Source organism: Nematolebias whitei, chromosome 1 (genome assembly GCF_014905685.2).
Source record: "Nematolebias whitei isolate Nwh7 chromosome 1, NemWhi1, whole genome shotgun sequence".
NCBI lineage: Eukaryota > Metazoa > Chordata > Actinopteri > Cyprinodontiformes > Rivulidae > Nematolebias > Nematolebias whitei.
In genome coordinates this window covers 85,756,172-85,779,180 of record NC_056498.1, presented here as the reverse complement: position 1 = coordinate 85,779,180, position 23,009 = coordinate 85,756,172, and the positions used below count along the sequence as shown (strand labels likewise).

Here is a 23,009-nt window from a genome sequence, read left to right as displayed (position 1 = left end):
ATATATACTGTGTATATATATGTATGTATATATATATATATATATATATACTGTATATATATATATTTCTATTATGATTGCAATTAATGTGATAATATTAGCATGGCATGTAAGAGTGATGTTTAAGAATGCTTTAAAATGTAATTTCAAGTCAAGTTTGATCAGATTGTGACTAATTTCTAAAGTCTAACACTATGATGAGCCTTTGAGAGACTGAGGAACAGCTTCTACCCTGAGGCTGTTAGACTCATGAATCTCTAACTAGAATAATCACTGTGAAAAACCATATCATGTTGCTGCTGATCTGTTTCATGTTGCTGCTGATCTGTTTCAATGTTGATGTGTTCATGCGTGCACATCTGCTCACAGACTCATGTTCATGTTTGTGCTGATGTTCAATGTTTTATGTTATGAGTGCTTAGTGTATATTTAGTTGATGTTTTTCTTAGTTCATATCTTAGATGTTATTACTGTTTTTCTTAGACATTTTATTGTTGGATGTAACTGGGACCCCGTGTACATAATTTCGCTCCACCACATGTACCACATGAGGTGCGAATGACAATAAAGAAACTCTGACTCTGACTCTGACTCTAAAGTACAAGTACAGCTTTGTTTTAAATTTAAAATATTAATAGTTTCAGTGACTTTGTTCTAAAATCATTCCTATGGTTGTCCCAGCAATAACCATACCATACCATACCAGTTTATTTATAGAGCACTTAAAACAGCAACAAGGCCAACCAAAGTGCTGTACAATAAAAACAAACAAGCACAGTGGACAGGAAAACATAAAATAAAAATATAGATACCTGCCACCATCTTTACCCTAGTATGACTACTTAGCAGATAACAGATGCAGTTGTTTGAAATTGACTCTATCCTGCTTTATTTCTGTGTTAACATGACATGTTTTTTCCTGCATGTTGTTAGTGCTGATCCAGCTAATGCCCCGTGTGTTTGTTCCCCTCTGTGCACTTGTTCCCCTCCATGCGCAGCAGAATGACACAGACCAGGTCCAGTCAGGACCATCGTTTGTGGTGGTCGTCGCCATTGACTTCGGCACCACATCCAGTGGATATGCCTACGCCTTCACGAAGGAGCCTGAGTGCATTCACACCATGAGGTGGGCCGACACTGCAATGCAGACATTCATTGGGATAAACAGTAAGGGGGGGGGGGGGGGGGGTGCTGAAGCCATATCAGCACAAAATCACACTGCTGACTAATATTTACAGAGAACGATTCTGGAGTGTTGATTTAAAAATACCAAATGAAATGTACACAAAAAGTTTACCACAGTTTATTTTGTATCTGAGGAAAAGTGAATGAAGTATTCATTTGAGTACAAAGTAGAACGTTGTGAGAACAGCCGGCTCATCCACCTGCAACAAGATTTCACTGGACTTCTCTGGTGGTGATGGTGTCCATTTTTCCCAGCATTTACTCCAGGCCCTATTCAAACAGCATGTTGCTATAAAATGAGCTTTTAGTTTTAAAATATACAAAATGTTTTAATATGACTGGAGATTTCAACCACACAAACGTCATAATACTGCTCTGCTCACATACCAAGGGTTTGTCCACTCTCCAGGCAGGGCTTAATTTGTAAACCAATTGGTGCCGGAACACAAATAGCAGGCGGTCGGGTGGGGGGGGTGGGGGGGGGGTCTGTGGGTCCTCCCTGTGAAAATTTGAAATAAAAGAGATGCCTTGTCTTGCATTTTGGTGTATTTTAACAGGTTGTTAAACATCTGTAAACATTTGATTAAATTGATTAAAAACCGGTCTCTCTTGTAAATGAGTCCTCGAGACTCAATGAGACTAACAACCTGTATAGATAAAGGTTGAATTGAAATTACTATTTTAGAGAGCAGTGAATAGAGCAGCTCCGATTCAGTCAAGCGTCCTAAACGCACACCCCCCCCTCCCCCATACACACTTTACTGTCCGACTGAACTCTTCAGTCCTGCGCGTTGTTCTGCTTCAATCTGGATTACCACTGCCTCCTGGTGCTTCAATTCTCAGTTGTCCAGCTAAGGACAATCCATCCATCTATTTATTTTAAATAATAAATTGGACTGTCTTTAACATTTTGATACTGTTATTTTGACAAATTAGTGCTGTTGTTTTGAAACGTGATGTGATGTCAATAATACACATCAAACATTTCTCTCGTATTATTATTATTTTTTTTTTTACTGTAAGCTTTTTTATTTATTATCTCTGAAATGTATGCAGGAGTTCAGTCACATCAGCAGTTGTGTGCGCTCTGTAGAGCTGTCTGGAGACGTTTCTGTGCATGACATGCACTGTCTGCAGGACATTTATTTATTCTGTTGAATAAATGATCGTTTCTTTTTAGGGGGTCTGAAAGGAGGGGAGGGGGGTGTTTTTCATTGCGCAGCGCTGCTGAGTAGGGACAATGTTTGGAGAGGAGGAGAGAAGGACTTCACGCAGCACCTCCGTATGTAAATATGACCATCTGTCCCTCCGTCCTCACCCCCGCCTCCTCCAGAGGCTACTCTCCTGCTCCTTGGGAGGAGTGGGTGAGTGAGCTGGTGCGCCGCACGTGCTGTGGCTGGAACATCCACTCCACAGACTGGGTCCGCTGGGCTAAAGGCTCCAGTATACTTGCGCATCCTGTGAGCCGCGCAGAAACAGTGTGCACTGTCCGCAGAGGGTTGAGACTTCATGATCGAGCGTCCACCCTGAGCGGCTGCATAGCAGCTCCACAGACAAGGGGCGTTTACCTTCGGGACAAATTGAGGTCGCCGATTTGTCACTTGCTGACACGTCTACTGGATTGATTGACAGGTCGAAGAAAAAAAAAGGCGAGAGCTGGCAGCTCCAGCCGCAGCGATGTTCTGTGTTTATATGTTTATTAATAAAAAGTTCGAAATTTTTTTAAAAACGGAGCGCTGGCCCTGCAGCCCACACATCAGACCAGCCCAACAGGAAATCTCCAGACCCTGCCGCAGCCACGCTGGACCTGATTTTCATTAGCTCATGACAAATTCCTTCATTTCTGACCATTTCAGTCATGGCGTCAACAGAGGAGGAAGAGATGACTGCCTCTTGGTAAAAAACCAAAAGAAAAACCAGTTCAGGGATGAAGAAGGGGAATTTAATACATTGGTGTTGCATACATAACAGTCCGTCGCCAGACAATTTATTGTGTGACACCGAGTATGCATATGCGGTCGTAAAAATGTAGCTTTGCACGGGCATGCCCTGCGGGCGTCTGCTTTGACTCTAATCTGATACGCACGGACCTCTGTGGACTGACGTACGCGTGAGTATACTGGAGACTTAAGGGCAACGTCTCTCTTCGTTGTATTTTTAATAAATAATCTTAATAAAAATGCGCAATGACTTTGGACTTTTAGGGGCGAAAATTTGAGTTGCTGGATCCGAGCAAACAGTTGCCGGAACACAGCCTGTCAAAATGAGAAAGCTCCCGGATCTTGTTCTGGCATGATCTGGCTCAAATTAACTCGTCTCCAGACAGATGAGCTAAGGTACTACATCGGATGTATGCAAACATTAAATTGTTTTTAAAGCAGATCATTTAAATCCCAAAGGTCCTGATCAGATTTTTAAGCATTTCCCCGCGTACTAAAGGTACAGTATAGATACCAAATATTAATAATACTAATAATAATAATCATTTTATTTAAAAAGCGCCTTTCAGGACACCCATGGACACTTTCACAAATGAACTTGAAATGTATTTATTTGGAAAACAAAACAATACAACAGGACTTTTTAGAAGAACTGAGCAGTTAGTGGCAAAAATAATTTTCTTATCAACATCACAAAACAGTATAATTTAAAACACACACGATCACAACAAAACTATTTTAAAACATGAGAATTTTAGATGAAGACTCCGCTTGTGATCTGTTTATTTGTACCCTTTGCTGCATGAAGGGTGAGAATTGAAAATAGCCTCCGTGTGTCTGTGCATGTTGTGAGTATGAAAACTTTTGGGGGGGGGGGGGGGATATTAAGGTACCAACATCCATTTCACTGTGTGATTACAGCTAGGCTTAAGAAAAGTCTGTCTTGTGAGCTGGATAACTTGAAAAATACTGATAAACAACTTCCATTTTGGTGTGTTGGTGCATCTAGGTGTAAAAAAAAAGGTGACTATTGAAAGTTTGGTTGCCAAGTCAAAGTCCAAGATGGCCACCACCATAAACTGGCCATCCCAATCATGTGAATAAACTATATATTTATTTATTTTTATATTATATTACTTAATAGCTGTGGTGGGCCTCGATTCTGCTAATCCACTAACATCTAACAGCAGCTGACTTTTTCATTTAGCAGATTAGCATTTTCCTGGGGGAGGTGGCAACGCAGAGGTTAGAGAAGGTGGGCCTGTGATCGGAAGATCACCGGTTCAACTCCCCGAACCATCAACATCAAAATGTGTGTGGGATAGGTGAAGCACCCACTCCTGCCTCCATCCTCATTTGCCCCACGCTGGGCCCTTGAGCAAGGCCCTTAACCCCCACCATCTGCTCCCCTGGGCATCCTAGATAGCAGCTCCCTGCTCTACACTCTCCTTGCTCTGTCTGTTTTGAGCGTGTCTTGAAGAGTCCGTTAGGCATGCTGTTGACTGACTGTGTACACATGACAAGACGTGATTGGTCGATGCAGCAGCAGCTAGCTGAACAGCATCTTGTAACCCAGTAGAATCAAACTAACATCAACAGGTTTGTGTCAGTTCCACTAGAGTTATTGTATTATGGATTAGCACAGCTAACTTTTTTGTTAGCAGTGACCCCCACTGCTTAAAAGTATAGTTGCCTCAAATGATTGTGGTGGCTGGTGGGGTGGACAAAGGTTAATCTATGGTGGCCAAGACCATCATTGACCACCCCCTTTCTCCATCATTGTTCCTGATGGTGGATAAACTCACTCCCTACTCACCAGGATCCGTCACTCTACACCGTCTTGAGAAAGCAAAAAAACAAACAAACAAAAAAACACTTTTCTTATACACAGTGTAACTCCTACTACTTGAATAACTTGCACCAAAACATAAATGTTTACCTACATTCTCTGCTGAATTTCAGTCCAGAAACACTCATCTAAAATACTACAACTACACAGGGCCGAGATGGTGCATAGTAGAGTTGCATTCGGGCCCAAAAAATCCGACCCGGCCCCAACCCGTGGCCATCATTTCCAAACCCGACCCTATGAATTAACAATAATTACAGGTCCGAACCCCAAAATAACCCAACATTTTTAATTAAGCTTTGACTGTTATTAGTCGGCAGACGTGCGGCTGAATAACAGGGGCATAAGTTCGGAGCTGAGGGGGTGTTTGTCCTTTCATGGTCGTCAAACAACATTTAAACCCTGTTTCTGCTGCATTCTGCATTATTCAGACATGGACCCTGCTCTACATGTCTGCTTAAGGATGTCACCTGTTTGGGTCATCGGCCACGTGCGTCTGCTGAGTGCAGCGGCTAAATGAACAACCATTTGGGCTTTGATGGATCGCTGCCTCGCAGTACAGTCCATCTGAAGCTTAACTGAACTTTTTACCTCTTTCAAGGCCAGCAGCTCGCGGTGAAATGGCCGCGTACGGCTGGTGAAGGTCTGGCAAACCTTTTTGCCATATCATTGGATTGCCAGTTGCACACACCCACTGACGTAATCAAAAGCCCAACATCGACCCGGCCCGCCCATCCAGCACATCATTACAGCCAAGCCCAAATTCGGGCCAGAATTCGAGCCAGGCTTCGAGCCAGGCTTCGGGCCTGGGTTAGAAATGACAGCTCTAGTGCAGAGATAGGACAGCCGACTTGGGACCAGAAAGTCGCGGTTAGACTCCCAGCCATTCCCACATATCATGGTGTCTCTGAGCAAGACACCTAATCCCCAATTGCTCCCCAGGCACCTACATAGCTGTCCACTGCTCCACCTGGGTGCATCTCACGTGTGATGGGTTAAATGCAGAGCACAAGTTTCATCATTGTATAGAAATATACAACCATGACAACATATAGCACTTATTCTTATACAAACATTCACTATTCAGATTCCTCAACAACAGGGCTGTATTGCTTGTTTTTAAAGCATTAAGCTCTTCTTTTAACTTGCCACAGTTAGTTAAATTAGGTGCTCCTTATGAAGGATCTCCACAGTCCCATCTTCTCCCACAGAGGACAGATAACGCTCATAATAACTGACCTCAAGTCATCCCAAAAGACTCCAATTGGGCCGAGTTCATGTAACTTCATAGAAAGTTACATAACTGATGTGAACCACATCCACAGACGAATGAACAAGGACTTCACCTTAGAAGGAATTGTTGAGCTTTTATTTAAATTGTGTTGGTGGTTCCAAACATTGACAGCTGATGAATTTAAAAACAGAAACACAGATTTTCTGGGCATTAACTAATAACTGGCTTGTCTCTTTTTAGGCGTTGGGAAGGAGGAGACCCTGGTGTGTCCAATCAAAAGACTCCAACCACCATCCTCCTGACTCCTGACAGGAAGTTCCACAGCTTCGGCTACGCTGCTCGGGATTTCTACCATGACTTGGACCCCAGCGAGTCCAAACACTGGCTCTATCTGGAAAAATTCAAGATGAAGCTTCACACCACTGCAGTGAGAACGCAAACATATTAAATACCTGTACTGAATGATTAAGAAGAGCTTGTCAGCTCTGTGGGTAATTCGTTTGCCAGCAGCAGCAGTTTGTCTGCGCAGTGACTCTCCTCGGCTGCTGGGATGAGTCGTGTTGCTGCAGGGTGAGGCTGAGCTGACACTGCAGCAGAGTGCAGACTTTTTGCTTTTATTAGTGGTAGACTTCCTGACAAAGACAATCAGACATACACTGCATGCAAATCAATTAGGCTTGTGGCTGCAGCAAATGTTTTTGCTTGTGTCTGTGTGGATGAACCACTGAAAGGATTAAAAACTCCCATCTCCTAATCTTAAAAAATGACTATAACTCAGTGAACTATACAGGTATTGAGGTGGTCAGAGCTGAGAATGAGCTGCAACACAGACTGAGCACTAACTGATAGACCTTTGTTTAAAACTTTAACAAATAGTCAGCTCTATCTGTCAGGAAAATTTATCTTAAACCACTGGACAGAATGAATGAATTAATTTTTGAATGACACTCAGAGAACTTAATCCTTGAACGCACATCTAAAACGAATTAACATTTCTATCCAACCCCGTTCATCCTGCCCACCATGGTCAAGTGGCCTTAGAAAACATAAATAGAGCTATAATTCCATTAGTTTTGCAGACACTGAGCTAATTTTTGGTGGGTTAGTAGCCAAAAGTCATCCCTAATTCAAACTCTGAGCACTGCACATTGTGGGAGATATTTGCTTAAAACTTTTTCATTACCTGTTGAAGTTAACCTTGTTTGTCTGTTAGCAAATAATCTTATGAACAATTGTCAGTTAAAGTTTCAGAAAGTTATCACTGGACGTGCATCTAGAACATCACCGAGATACAACGAGAACACGTACGTACAGTCGTCCAAAAGATAGGCCAAGTGCACAAAGCTGCTGCTATAAGCGCGGCCTTCTTATTCTTCCTCAGAATAATATTTTTGCTTAGATGAGAAAAGGGAAGAAAACATGAGGAGAGACGGTATAAAAAAAAGATCTCTCACACCTTGTCTTAGACATGGCACAATTTGAGGCATCAAAACAAACCTACCACAGCAAGGCACCATAAATAGATGTTATACATGTTCATATAGGCCAGTGAAGCCATTGAATTTTCAGGGAAGATTGTAGCATAGTCCAGAGCCCCCCTCTCAGCCATTGTCCAAATAAGAGGTGTCATTCATCATCAGCTCGGTTGAGGTTCTGTCACGTGTCCACGGCCTTGGGGAAGGGAGGGGTGGGGTGAGGAGACAGACAAAGCATCTTTGTTTTGTCTAAACATGCCAGGAGGAGTTGAGATAAATCCACCATTGAGGCCACAGTTTGGGTCAGGCAGAACTCGTGAATTGCCATTTCTGCCTTTTAAAGTCTCGCTGGTACAGTTCTCTTATGGAAACTCCAAAACAGCTGAATTGATTCCTTACGCCGAAAATCGAGCTCACAGCTTTCTCCAAGATTATTCCCACTGTTCATGGGTGCTGCTAGAAAGTTCACAGTCCTGATAACAGCCTGCTCCAACTCTGACACAACTCCACATAATTCAGTCTGAGTGCTGCCAAGCTTCAACACATTCACATCAATTTGTAGACAATCAAGATTTCACCAACCCAAACAGCAAAATTTAGTTGTCGTCATGAATCCAATTTGTTTCCATAGGTAAGAGGGTCCTTCTTACCCTGACTCCTGTTGGTAGAAGTTGATCAATTTTGTTGAGAGACCAGCTGATCAAATCCTTCGAATTAGGAAGGTATGCAGGGAAAAAAAGGCTCTTTGAGGGTTCACAAGACGAGATCAAGCAGGGACGCTGGGGGACGGAACACAGGGACACATGTCTGACTTCACCGGAGCACAGAGAGAATTTTTTTTTATTATTATTATTTAATCTGAAAACATTTTAGTACAATCAAACAATTTTGCGCATGTAAACATAGCTACTGGTTAATTTTGTTCACTATTTTTTGTTCTTGTGATCAAAGCTGTAGAATCCTCCTGTGTCTGGTCCACCTGCAGGATTTTTTAAATTATGTTAAAGCTGAAAGTAATAGAAAGTTACTGAACCTTGTTGTTCTCAGTCCCCCCCTCCCCCAACCCTTCTACAGCTAGGGGTAAATGCTGCCTTTTACCTTGACTTTACCTAAAATCAGAGTTAACATGAATATTTTACTCTCAACCCCCAAAAAGCCATCTGAACCTCAGAATAAGTAGTTAATGCTGCACTACAGTAGACCAGAACGTTTGATCATTTCAGTACAAGAGGAATTATTCTTTATTCCAACATACAGTTCTTACCTTCCCCGTCTCTTTGCCGTCAGAATCTGTCCATCGACACTGACATCCACGCAGCTAATGGAAGACGAGTGAAAGCTCTGGACATCTTTGCATACGCACTGGCTTTCTTCAAGGAGCAAGCATTAAAGGTGACACGTCTCTCTGTTCAACACTTTCTGCTATCAACATCATTACATTGTCTTACTGCACAAGTAGTTTGTAGATTAAAGGTATTAGAACAAAAGCCTCATTGTATAAAAATATTTCTCAGCCTAAAACAGTATAACCAAGTTAGTGAAGAGGAGCTGGAGTACTTTTTTGTTGCTATATGACTTGTGAAACAAATATACAACTGATTACTAATAAATTAAACAAGGAATGGTGCGATAACTTCTGAGTATTTGTCGTCTAACTCGTGTGTCTTACTGTTAATTCTGCAGGAGCTGAGTGATCAGACAGGTGGTGAATTTGACAACACCACTGTGAGATGGGTGATCACAGTCCCTGCCATCTGGAAGATGCCGGCAAAGCAGTTCATGAGGGAAGCGGCATATAAGGTGGGCAAAAAATCTTTATTTCAAAATAATATGTTTCCAGGCTGCAGCTGACAAGGTGCGTCTGCTCTTAAACAATTTGGTAAAGGCAGCTTTTGGATCTTAAACTGAAACAGGACATGCTCTTAAATGTTGGTCTAGTGGTGCATATAAATAAATATAAATATATTTTAATCAGAGAACAATCACTGTTTTGGCACAGAGGGGGTGGATCTAAACTCAGTTACTCACGGATTAAAGTTTTCAATCGCCACAATGGATTTCTGTCATCTGTGCTTGGGTAACTTCTAGGTGTAGAAAGATTTCAGTCAAAAGGTTTTTCCTGCTATAATCCCTGTTAACTTCAGTCTACCTCAGGATCAACACTCGTTGACAGTTTCAAACTGTTGAAAACATTTTTATTACTGACTTGCACAATTTCCATGGATCTTTCCACGGTAGAGTCAAGTTTGACTTGATACTTAAAGAGCACTTTGGTAACAATCTTGTAGAGGATGAATCTGAAGACATGACTGTCTTTCAGCGTGACGACTGACCATTCATAGCAGAGTCTACGTTTTCAAACCAAACACAGGAAAACCCACTGAGGGTTAAAAAGACTGGTAGTTCCACTGGTAGTTAACCTCGTTAAATACTGAACTGTTTTTATAAACTATTAGTAAATTACTGGTTATAAGAGAACAAAAACAGAAAAATACCTGAGGAGGGGCCAAATACATTATGTACTTCTTGGTCATGTAGTGTTTATTTCTATAGTCTGTGTACTTGGTAGTAGATGTTTTTACATTGATGTGTTCAGACTTTGTGGTAACTGGGTGTGTCTGTCTGCAGTACTAACAGAGGCAACACACTGGGGAGGGGCAGAGGAGAAACCCAGGAGAGCTGCACCGTGTGGTGTGGACCAGGGTTGTGTGTGTGTAAGGAAACATCCCCCTTCCTACGTGTAAATTATTAATCAGAGTAGACAGATTTTAGGTGTAATACTTCCTATATGAGCAGAGTTTGGTATCAGTCTCATTCAAATCTATAAATATATTTGAAATTTACTGTCTTTAGTATGTTGTGTGGTCTGGACAAACCTACTCTCTCCCTGTGATGATGTCATAGATGAAGATGAAACAAAATGCCTGCATGAAGGGGGAGCTATTTTAGCTGATACAAGCAGTGAGGGCTGGAGGAAAGATGGAGGGAAGAACTGATACAGAGAGGAAGTGATCATGTTCAAAAACGGAGGGGAGGGGAGCTACAGTGACTCAGCATCAGGCTCTGAGATTCATCTGATTGGCTGTCCACAGAGGACAGAGGGAAGGAGAAAGGAGAGTGAAATGGAGGAAGGGAGGAAAGAAAAACAAGGGGACAGCATCTGACTAAATCATGCCACAGTTCTGCAGGTGTCACCATGCAATCCTCATCCTTCTCTCTTCCATTTTACCCTCCTTCACTCTTGTTTTGCTCAGCTCTTTTGAACTCTTTCAAAGCATAAAATTCACTACTGTACTAATAAAACTCAGTTTTGTTGGGAAAGATAAATTGAAGCAATTAGAACATGGACAAAAGGAATCAGAGAAACATATCTTGATGGATGCTCAATAATCCAGGTAGAAAAATCTAAAAAAGTTAAGTCTGGTCCTCTGAATGGGTTCAAAAAACAAAAAAAATTTTGAAATGTTTCGACCTTCATCCGAAAGACTTCAGTCTGAGGAGCTTCATTCAACTCACGCCCTATTTACACGGACACGGTGGGGGGAAACATGTTTTATTTTTCATCTGTTAATTAGAGGAAAAGATCCACGTTGACAAAAACAGATTTTGTATTTACATGCATCCAGAGGAATCTGTCACAATCCTCACCGTTGGAACCCATTTGCAGGGAGGCGAGCGAGGCAGGAGTTTAAATAAAAATAATTTATTTAAATAACAAAACAAAAGGCTGTCGGTGCAGCAAAACTTACTTTGGCAAAACAGGATCAGAAACAAGGCTGAACAGGACATCAGAGTACACAGGCAGAGCAGATCATCAGGTGGACAAAAACAGACAAGACAGAGGAGGACTGAGATGTCTGTGAATACAGAGCAATGACCGGACAAGGAGTGGAGGAGAGAAAGGCTTTTTATAAGACAGAGGGAGAGTGAGTAATGAGAGCACCTGGGCAGGTGGCTGATGAGGGACAGGTGTGAATGATAAAGACTGAGGAGTGGAGAGGCAGACTGAGGAGTGAGTGGAAAACAGGACCAGATACACAGGAACAGAAACCACACAAAGAGCAGAACAACAAGAGCACAAAAAGCAGAGTGGGGAACACAAACACAAACAGAAACAGGAAATGGTACAATCCTTACAGAATCAACCCCCACCCCCCCAATCTACTGTAGTTACCATGCCAGGTCATTAGTTGGCGCTGTGAATTTTGTACATTCACCAGTTGCGCATGCATTCTGCCTCGGCACGCTTCCTTTAAGGATGTTCCTCTGGGCTAAAAGCTCAGCTAACAACATCCTAACAACAAGTTAAAGCTGGATTTTTGATAAAAGTTGACAGATTTGACGCCAAGCGGGACCGCTTCATCTTTTATTTAATTTTTGTTAGCTCATTTTGCATCGCTGTAACTTTGTGATAGTTTGTGTGATAGGAGGCGCAGTGTCCCACCCCTCCTCATGTGGGACGCAGGACAGTGGGGCAAAATCCAGGACTGCCCTGCCCTAATCGGGACAGTTGAAAAACACACGTTTCTTCCCCTTTTTATTTTTACCGATGACAGAAATCCATCACGGGGAGGGAGAACTTTAATCCATGACTATTTCACTTGGTTGTCCACTGGACACCCTCGAGATGAGATCTGGCTGTCCAAGACTGAAATAGTTTGTCTTGGACAAACGGAAATCGCTTATGTCGACTGACTGGAGTCAATTTAGAAAGAAATCAGTATTTTCCTGCGGCGTGAACGTAGCCTAAACCATTGATACAATCAGAACAAAGGCTAAGCAAGCAAATAAAACAACAAAGTCCATGCTCAATAATCCAGGTATACAATCCAACATTTTTCAGTCGGGTCATCTGGACAGTTTCTTTTTTGTGCTGAAATGTTTCGCCTTCGATCCAGAAGGCTTCATCAGTCAAGGAAACACACAACAAAACTGATTCTTCCCCCAGCAGCTTACTCCAAAGTGGAACAAACCAGTTATGTTGGTGCTAAGATGGTCTTTTTGGTACACCCCCTCCTCCGTTGCCTGCCCTCTTCCTTTTTTGACAGTCATGTCAAACTGGTTGAAAACAACAAAGAAGCAAAGAAAAGTTAAAAGCTAAAATTAGCTGAACTCAAGCTAAAAGCTTCAACTAGCAATACAGTAGTTAAGCTAAACTTTGCAAAACAACTAATAAAACAAGCAGATCAGTAGCTAAAAGTAGCTAAACAAAAGCTAAAATCTAAAATAAAAAGTGCCTAAAATCTAAAAATAGGAGAACAATAGCTGCATTCTAAAAATAACAAAACAGTAGCTAAAAGCTAAAATGAGACAAAAAGTTGTTAAAACTTTAAACCAGCAGAATAGCTAAAAAGTTTAATAAGCAAAACAGTAACTACAAGCTAAATACAGCAAAACAGTAGCTAAAAGTTAAAACCAACAAAACAATGACTAATAGATAAAATTAGAAGAATAATAGTTATAGATGCAATTATTAAAGAAGTAACTTAAATGCTGAAATTTACAAAACTAGACCTAAAAACAAAATGTGAAGCAATTACGCCCAAGTAGACGTTTAAAAAGCACAAAGTTGTACAAGGATTTGAAGAGTTGGTTTTTCATTTCAAGAGAAACTAATGTGTATAAAGTGAAATATTTCAAAAAGTGTCAAAGTTACAAAAACTAAAAGTCATAGTCTGAATGTCCAGAACAAGTTGGACATTTTGATTTAAAATAATTTAAATAGCTGAAAGTATGCTGAAATACAAAGTAATTAACAGTTTAAAAACTACAGAAAAATACTATAAATATGAAAACAATAGCTTGACTGCTGACTCAGCATTCAGAGTAACAGTAATGCTTAGATATGATAAAGATTTTATTTACAGAAGTGTAGTTTATAGCAAATATTTTTTTGTCTTTAAAAGACTGTGATTTCAAACCTATCCAAATTCACTTTCTATCCTTCATTATTTCTGCTCCTGATTGACTTGTTGTATCACTGTCTGAGACTTCTTCCCTCTTTTTTTGTCACAGAACATAAAATGCACCCAGTCATTGCATCAGCTCCTTATCAGCTCTCATCAGCTTTCATGGGTCCAGGTTTAGGTTTTAAAGCTTTACCACTGTGGTGCTTTGATGACTCTCATACATTGTGCTTAGTGGCTCGATGATGGTGTGATGGTGCCATTTTTCTGTCTCAACTGTGCAAACCAGTCGACCAGCAGAAAGCTAAAAGGGAAAATAAGCAAAAAACAAACAAACTGTGTGTATTTGTATGGGAAGCTATTTGAATAAAGTCCTGCCAAGTAGAACAGAGAATGACAGAGAAGCTCAATGTATCATGGGAGCTTTATTTTTTATTATAAAGAGAAGCTTTAAATTGATTTTGATACATAACTAATATACTTGATTTTGATGGTTTATCATCAGCTTAGTTTTGAAGAAATAGTTTAATTCTGACACGAATGATGAAATGACAGTAAAATACTGATGCATTAGAACAACTCTAATCTGAAAAATTTCATTGCGGCTCATGCAAATATCATTTCATAAATTTTACACTGCCAACTAGAAAAACAGGAGAGTTTATGAGCGCCCTCTGTCAGGACCTCCCAGCATCCCACCGTCTGAGAACCAGTGTGATAATCAACACATTCATATCGGTTGCTGTGTCAAAGGAGGAAGTAGCAGAATGTATTAGTACTAGTAAGTTTTAAAGTGTTTAAATCAATTTGACTAATACATTTTAGTTTGTTTATTTAGTAGACTGTGACCTCATCTAATGGTCGTCAGAACATGAAGAACAGTTTGCACTTTTCTACTGCGTTATTTTTTTATTCCTTCATTACTGTCACATATAATACTACATTTTACAAGTAAAAAAAAATTTACGGTTGGAAAGGCAGATTGTGTTGTTTGACTCATATTTTTCTCGCCTGCCCCCCCGTAGTCTGGTCTGGTGTCTCGTGAAACCCCAGAGCAGTTGATCATCGCTTTAGAGCCTGAAGCAGCGTCGATCTATTGCCGCAAGCTCCGCCTCCATCAGATGGTTGACCTGTGTACGCAGACCACCCAGAACGGGTTTAGTCCCAATGAAAATGTGGGGAGTGGTATGAGCCAAGGTACGTCCCATCAACACTCACATTACTGCTTTCAGTTGCTCTATAGAAACACCCTGAAGGTCCTTTATAGCGTACATCACTTCAGATTACTGCATTATTGAGTAATATTTCCTTTTACTGTATCCAGTCTGAGTCACTTCAGCATTATTTATACTGACATAATAACATGTTTTCTTCCTGTTGAATTGTGTTTTCTGCTATAGTGTCTCCCGGCAATGGTAAATAACATTTCACAATAAGACACACACTGCATGAAGGTCCAAAGGCACACTGACTTTTTCTTTAATTTAAACCATCACATTCAACTTGCTTTTGCTTCTTTGCTTACAGTTCTGAAATAAATGTATTAAAAAAATAATATTACAATGATAAATCCAATACTGAATATTACCAGACATAAGCATTATAATACTGTATTAATATGTTCAGTGTGTATGAGATTAACTAGTTAGTACCTAAATGTGTTGTATAGGGATAGATGGCTCATGTTTACATCTTCCCACTGCATATAAAGTAAAAGAAAGTTCACCACCGTTCAGCTCAAGAGTTTTACTCATCAGGTCTACTAAAAAGGATCCACCAGGCTCTGACAAGAGTTCAGTCTAACCTCAAGTGTGCAAAAACACAACAGATTCCATGATTTCATTATTTATTAAACAAAAAGAGCTAAAATGCAAAAACTGTGTACCAAATTTTTTGGCCTATAAATCACGTTTTTTGCATAATTTGCATGCCCTGCGACTTATACACTGAAGCAACGTATTTATGTTTTTTCCCCATATTTATAAACCAATTTTTGGCTGAGATATGACCGTTTTCATTCATTCTGACTGAAAATATTGAACACTAACATTTCCAGCCGCTAGATGGCACTCGAGTAGTATGGGATGCCGTTGTGTCATGTAATAGGTAAAAGTGCCTATTAATGACACAATTGGCTTGCCATAGTCTGCCACCTTTGTCCAGCTCGCTTGGAGCAACCGTCAAACCAGTTTCATTTCACTGCGCCACCCCGGTGAAATGCAGCTAATTTGACCATTGAAGTGCATTTATGAAGTAAAACTTCAACTGAGACACACCTTTACTATAATGTCGAGCAAACAAATAATTGTTTTTAGGTGGTTATCTTGTTAAATTTTGAAGAAATGCACTGCAGATCTTCTCGTGCACACATTTACTTCCGCGTATCAGCTTTTGAAATACACCTGATTTGACCATTAAAGTGCATTTATTAAAGAAAAATTAGACTGAGTCACACCTTTACTATAATTTTGAGTAAACAAATAATTGTTTTAAAGTGTTAATCTTGTTAAATTCTTGTTAAAGTCCTCCCGTGCACATGGCAGCCAATCAATTTTTGGCACAACACCGGCCCACATTTTCGGGTTAGATCCACATTTCTGGGTTGTCAGCGGTGAAGCGTAACAAACACGACCTGTCAACGGTGACACATAATAGATGTGACGTATATGGCGAAGCGACGTATTCATGGCTTTTCCACTTTATTAGACATATTTGGACTGATGTTATTTATAGGGCGGTGCGACAGGTATGGCAGAAAATACGGTAACTTAAGTCCATCCCATGTTTCAACAGTTGCGACTGGACTTTACCTGGGCTGTTGCAGCATCTTGAGTTTGTTCATTTTTTCAGCCATGCTGCTGTTTGAAAACAGATCAAAGGAATTCATAATGGACTCAATAGCTATGTTTACATGGACATAAGTTATCGGATGAAACGGCCATTCAGAATAAAAATGCATCATGTAAACGCCCCATTCAGATTAGAGGATGACACAGGAGTGGATTTTCACTCCTGTCCTGTCCTGGTCCCACAGAAAAAAATCCTGTCCTGTCCCACTCCTGGTAACATGACTCCTGCTCCTGTCCTGCTCCTGTTCAGAATCACTCCCACTCCTGTACTGCTCCTGTTTTTTATTTAATTTTTAGGAAATACATTGAATTTGATTTGATCTTCTACCCATTCCTGTTTAAATTACTTTGTGTTGTGCAGTTTTATTTCAAAAGATATGACAACAGTAACAGTTCATCTGTGGTGAAATAGAGACATTTATTGTCTTAATCCAAACAAAAACCTTCACTAGATGTCACAAAACAAATAATACATGGCCTGTAGTCCATATAATTTTTCTGTGGAGAATCAGCTGCTGAGTCCCTGTTTCTGGCTCTTTTGAAGGTCAGCTACAGTAAAAACAAAAAGGTTAGATTTAAATCATTTTATAATCTAGTAAAACCAGACCATTTTTATTATGTCTCAGATGTAAAACCCTAGAACTGTCCTGTTTACCCCCTGACTGTAAAAGATTTAAATATATTTTTAACACTAAACTCTTTTAACATGTGAAGCAGCAACAGCAAACTTAAAACTTACGTCATCCTTGTTTTTTTCTTTTTCTCCAATTCATCCTTCAGTTTATTTTGGTGCAAAGTTTTTGTGCAACATCATCAAAAAGAGGGATTATAATGTCTTTAAATTTGATAAATATAACATTCATGGCAGATTTGCAATCTAAAAGTTTATTTTGCATCTAGTCACAAATCATAAACCGTGTCTGTAAAAGTCTGCAATTTGGCAAAAGATGACTAAATTGTGTTGATTGACAACAACAAACAATGAGCTCATTTTATTATTCACCAAAGCCACAGTGTTAGCAATCACAATGATAACTTACATAAAAACTTTGTAGTTTGCAATGGATTATGTCGGGCAGTTTTGTCAGTATCTCTGGAGTTCATTTTTAAACTCTTTCTTCCACAAGTTTAATCCTTTGAAAATGAAACACATAAACATCTCTGACTGAGACCTTTCTGCACCATCGTCCTGAATCTTACACAAAAACTCACTCTGCAGCATTCAAATCTGCCACTTAGGCTTCCGTACAACTTGAACTTTTTGTTTGCATGCATGTAGTTAAAGCAAATCTAGTAATTCTCCCGTTTTCACTTTTTTTTTAAATCACATCTTTTTTGCGTCTTACCCTTACATTTGTTTAATGAAAAATGTAGGGATTTCCTCATAAAGAAAGAAAGAAAGAAAATCTAATGTCTTGTGTTCTATTCTGTTCTCAAATAAATGACTGTGCCAAATAAATTCAAGGTATGTTTTTATGACAGAAGCTTTTTAAGGACTCAAGGTTTAAAGCATATTTCATGACCATTATTCACAAGTAAAGATTATTTTCTAAAATTGTATTAAAATATAACATCGTTTAGATACTGTGTTGTAAAATAACGTATAGCACAGATATCGTAGATATAGAGATACAATAAATACTGTACACATATTTCTATAGTACGTTATGTATCCTATCTGTCAGATTGGACCTTGACCAGTAGTAAGTCAGAGCAGTGCAACTTTTCTGGAGGATGGACCCACACAACATACAAAACAGGCAAAACATGAAGGTCATGGTGAGTTCTTCAGTTGCATAGTTTAAATGCAGTGGCCTCCACATTACGTGTGATAGGTTGCAAAGGGGGGTAAACATGATCAACATGATCTGAAGTGAGAGTGTGGCTTGTTACTATTGTGGTGACAGCATGCTGGGGTCATGGGGGAGTGTGGTGGCAGCTCATAGCTATAGTCAGCATATACATGTAGACGTGTCCGTGTGTCATTGGAGTGGCTTTGTCAACAAAGACTTTTACACACTGGTCATGCTAGCCTCTTGTCCATGCTACAACAGTCATGTCCACACTGCACATGCAACACTCTCACCATGAAGCTTTAACAATTAATCGTAGCTCTTCGTGTGCCAGTATATGCTGTGCCATGGTCCGCTTCATTAGACACACATGAAGAAGCTCTTATCCTGTTCATGATCGGGCTTACTGGACAAGGAAGGAAGAAGGGTGGATGCAGTTAAGTTTCTGCACAGAACGGTATTTCTTCAACAGAGAGACTGAAACCATCAGCAGGGTTAGACCTGGGCACTTGAGCTTCAGCTCCAAATGTTTTCTGAATAACCCCATAAGTGCGTCCACATGTTAGTACCGTTGTAGCAGCTGTAGCTGATGGATAGAACTGAGTGATGGTGCTGGAAAATGTCTCTTGGTTGCAGAACATAGCAGGACACCATATTTGTTGAGTACTGAGAATGTAGCAGTCTCATGATTCCCTTCATACTGAAGAGGGTTTTCCATATTTGCTGTGATCCAGCTCAGTTTTAATGGTTCAAGGGGGCACGGGGGTGGTATCACCAAATGTGTAGTGGGCCTTTTGTTTGTATAAGGCTGATCATAATCTATAGGTTATGATCTAAATGACATCTGAGGTTTTTTTTTCCTTTTATAAACATTTTTAAATTGTACATTTTTGTATTTTAAAGCAATGTTTGACCACGAACTAAATTTAGATGACACATGAAAGCATCCTGACCTCAGGACTGTAGAAACAGGCTCTGCTGTTTGTCTTTGGTGTGGATTTTATTTTCTCCTTTTTAACCAGTGCATATTTGGTGATGCCACTTTGTACTGTTTTAGATTATCTTAATAATGATTGGCTTATAGTTCTTATAAACAGCCCGCACAATCTTTTAAATAGAAAACCATTATTTAACTGTTGGAATATAAGTAGTGCTGGTGTACTGATGTTGCTGGACTGTTGCAGTGATATAATGTGAGCCGTAGAGCTCTCTCATGGCCCTGGTGCAGACAATGACAGTTGAATAGCTGACCTTTGGTTTTTTTTTAGGTTTTTTTAGTGTAGCAGGAAATGTCCCTCTGACATCTACTTTCTCTAGGTCTCCCTGTTTAGACTGTAAACCTTGGTTCACACAGCTGTAACATCCCTTTTCTTCAACCTGAAGTGTGTAGTTCTACAATTATTTTTAACAACCTGTTGTCATCATTAGAACTGAAATATGTCACCACAACTACATGATCACAACACGTGACAGTGTTTTATTTTGTGGTGGTGTTTTTCCACATATTTTTGTTTCCATAATTATAATTTTATTTATATTAAGAAGTTATAGCTTAACTTATTTTCTCTGTACATAATCCCCTTTGCTAGTAGGTGTTTTTAAAGTGCACTGCACTTTTCTCAGTTAATGACTCTGTGCCTCTGACAGTCACATCTTTCTTACCACTCAGTTTTGAGACTTTGGAAATTATTATCAGGAAGTCCTTTTTTTTAGCTGATAATTTTAAGTACTTCCTACTGACCACCAGCAGCTGAAGAGGAAGAAAGCTGGGGGCACTTTCCCTTTGGCTTAGTGATAGAGAGGCCATCTTCCAGTTAGAAGATGGGGTGTTTAATCTTTAGTATTTTAAGGCTGCCAGTGTACTCTCAGTTTGCTGTACGAGAGTGTAGAGGTGAACGAGAAACCTTGTAATGAGTTTTTAAAGGCTCAATATTAGTGTGGACCACTTATTTAGCATTTAGGATGAGTGGCATGGTGGCAGAGTGGAGCTGGTTAATCCAGGGGCTGGTTCTGTTTAAGGGTGGGCTGGACTGGGAAACAAAAAGGTCAAGTAATTTGACAGCTAAAAACAGTAACCCACTGAAAAGCTAAGCGGCGTAGCAGTTCAAAGGCCAGGGGCTGGAAGCTGTGTGAGAACAAGTAGATTGATGAAGTATTGTTGGAGCTCTGACTAAAAATTGAGCGTGGCCTTTAAATCAAAATCCAAATATCAACACTTTTTCCTTTTCAGTTTACATGTACAAGTTTATCCATGAATTTAAAAAGATTCTGGTCATTTCTAATCCACCATACCTTATAGAAGTAGAACGTGACCTTTTGGTTACTTTGCTGAGCTCAGCTGTTAATGAAGAAGTCCAGGGACATGAATAGGAGTTAAACAGCAGTGCATGCATGTCTGCTTGCTGCTTGCCTTACGCCCCACTGTACTATTTGTAAACTGCACAGCTTCACAGAGCAGAGCTTCACGCCTTCATCACACTCATCACGACATTCTCTCTCTGTTAACAACCAGCTAAGGAGCATGTGCGGCGCAACCGACAGAGTCGCACCTTTTTGGTGGAAAATGTCATAGGAGAGCTTTGGTCGGAGCTGGAAGAAGGTAGAGTTCACCTCTTGTACTCATCAGTTTTATTATTTCTTCTTCTGTAGAAGAAACATTCTCTCTGTCTTCTGTACTGTCACATTTAACACTAGATGTAGACACATTAAAACAGGAGCATGTTTTTGAAATGAACTAATAATCTAGAGGTCCGTGGAAAATATAATATTTGCAGGAAGTTCTCAGCAGATTTCACTTTTAAACATTTTGTCTTTGCTTTGTTGGTCATGTAGTTTGACTTAACTTTACTGTAACTTGACATAAAGAGGTTATTTGCAGCTGCTGTCAGAAGTTTACATCAATAACATAAAACTGTGTTAAGCTTCATAAGTTTGAATATATTGTAAATTTATCTATCTTACACTTAGCAGCATGTAAATATTTCACATACCAACTCAAATGTTTTCATACACTCATATTCAATTAAATGTTCTTTAGCAAGTTGTACCTTGACCTTCAACAAGCTTCTTATTCTGTTTAATATTTCACCACTCTTCTTGGCAACATGGTAGAATTTGTTCAAATCACTTGGTGTCCTGGCTTTTAATCAAATTCCTTATATTTCCAACAGGGTTGTGTTTGAAGCTGTAGGAAGGCCAGCCCAGAAGGTTAATGTTAGCCCACTATATCTTCTCAGTATATGGGTTTCATGCATGTCCAGGATCTTTGTACGGAAGAAACAATCTATCACTATAAATTATTATTTTCAATTTACGTTATTTCTATAAACACACTGTTTTCAATCTAACAAAGTTAAGTCAGGTCCTCTGGACAGATTCTTCTTGTTTAAACGTTTCGTCTTTTATCCAAAAGACTTTGTCAGTTTGCCCCTTCTCATAGTGGATCAACCATTTTGTTGTTGACATCCACAGCTAGCTGTTCATATGATCAAGTACATTTGTATAATTCAATTCAATTCAAAATTCAATTCAAAAATACTTTACTAATCCCAAAGGGAAATTATTTGTTGTTGTAACTTGTTATCCTCATTTCATTAAGAGATGTTATAGATACTGATGGCTGTAAACAGGAAGGATCTCTTGTAAAGATCCATCCCACAGTGGATCCTAAGAAACTGGCTGCAGATGCCGTCCAATCCGTCTACCCAGACTCGGCTGGCCTCTCGGTTCCCTCGGGGCTGCAGGACCGCCTGAATGCTGGGCAGAACTCCTCCCAGAGCGATGGCCACTCCTCCCAGCAGTCTGCCGAGCTCCTTATCACTGCAGACAGCCAACTGTAGGTGCCGAGGGACGATCCTGTCCTTCCCCTGTCATGACCCATGTTTGATGAGAATGCGTCCAAAGAACATCTTTTCAACTCATTTGGGATTTGAGGCTGTAGTTGAGATATTAGTTGAGCTTTTGAGATGTGAATCAGCTGCTGTTGGTTGTAGAAAACTGCCTTGTTGCCATGGTTACACATCACAACAAATGTCCAAAACTAAAAAAGTTTCAGTAAAAATCCTTCCAGCTGCACAGCATCCGATACCAGAGGAAACAGACATCCAAAAAATGTGATTTACATCCAGAAAAAGAGGAATTAAAGTCTCCAAAAGCAAAATCTCAGAATGAAAGTAACAGAGCTGCTCCAACATGCAGCCACCTGGAGCGGTGCAATTCTAGAACTAAGAATTCTAGAATTAAGGTCGCACATCTCTAACTAAAAACTAGCATTCCTTGAAGGTTTGCATATTGCCCGCCATCTTACTGTCAAGGCTTTACAAAAGCTCTCTAACGATCGATGAGGACTCAGAGCGCATGTTGGGGATGACTCTCAGCTGCTGTCGTTTTTGCCTTCGGCTGCTTCCCTCTGCAGGGTTCACCACAGCCAGCAGACGCCCTGTACCCGGGCTCAAACCTGCAGCCTCCGAACTACGAGACTGCAGCATTAACCGCCGAGCTACTGCATCCCCAATGACTCTCAGCTACTACCACACCAAATCTGAGCTCAATATTTGTCAAACTGACTTGAGTTATAAACATCTTTGCATCTGCTGAGATTAATTAGCTGTGGTGGCCATCTTGAATTGAGTGGCACATTCAGGGATTACTTTGAGTTTCAAAAAAACCTGTCCAGTGGATCATGAGATATTTTGCTAACAAAGAGAATCAAACAAACAAACAGAACGGTTAGGTTTATTTGTCATATGAAGGTCAACACAAGGTCAACAATGCAATGA

At 40.1% G+C, this 23,009-nt stretch overlaps 1 protein-coding gene across 1 annotated transcript in view; it reads left to right on the top strand.

Annotated features, from left to right (window-relative positions):
- Positions 1 to 23,009, top strand: part of hspa12a (heat shock protein 12A) — a 90,319-nt gene that overhangs the window by 47,405 nt on the left and 19,905 nt on the right. The window contains exons 3-8 of the mRNA XM_037687948.1: positions 999 to 1,126; positions 6,449 to 6,635; positions 8,971 to 9,075; positions 9,367 to 9,483; positions 14,615 to 14,786; positions 20,744 to 20,830. Coding sequence (XP_037543876.1) covers positions 999 to 1,126; positions 6,449 to 6,635; positions 8,971 to 9,075; positions 9,367 to 9,483; positions 14,615 to 14,786; positions 20,744 to 20,830 — 796 coding nt within the window. The remainder of the gene's footprint in view (positions 1 to 998; positions 1,127 to 6,448; positions 6,636 to 8,970; positions 9,076 to 9,366; positions 9,484 to 14,614; positions 14,787 to 20,743; positions 20,831 to 23,009) is intronic.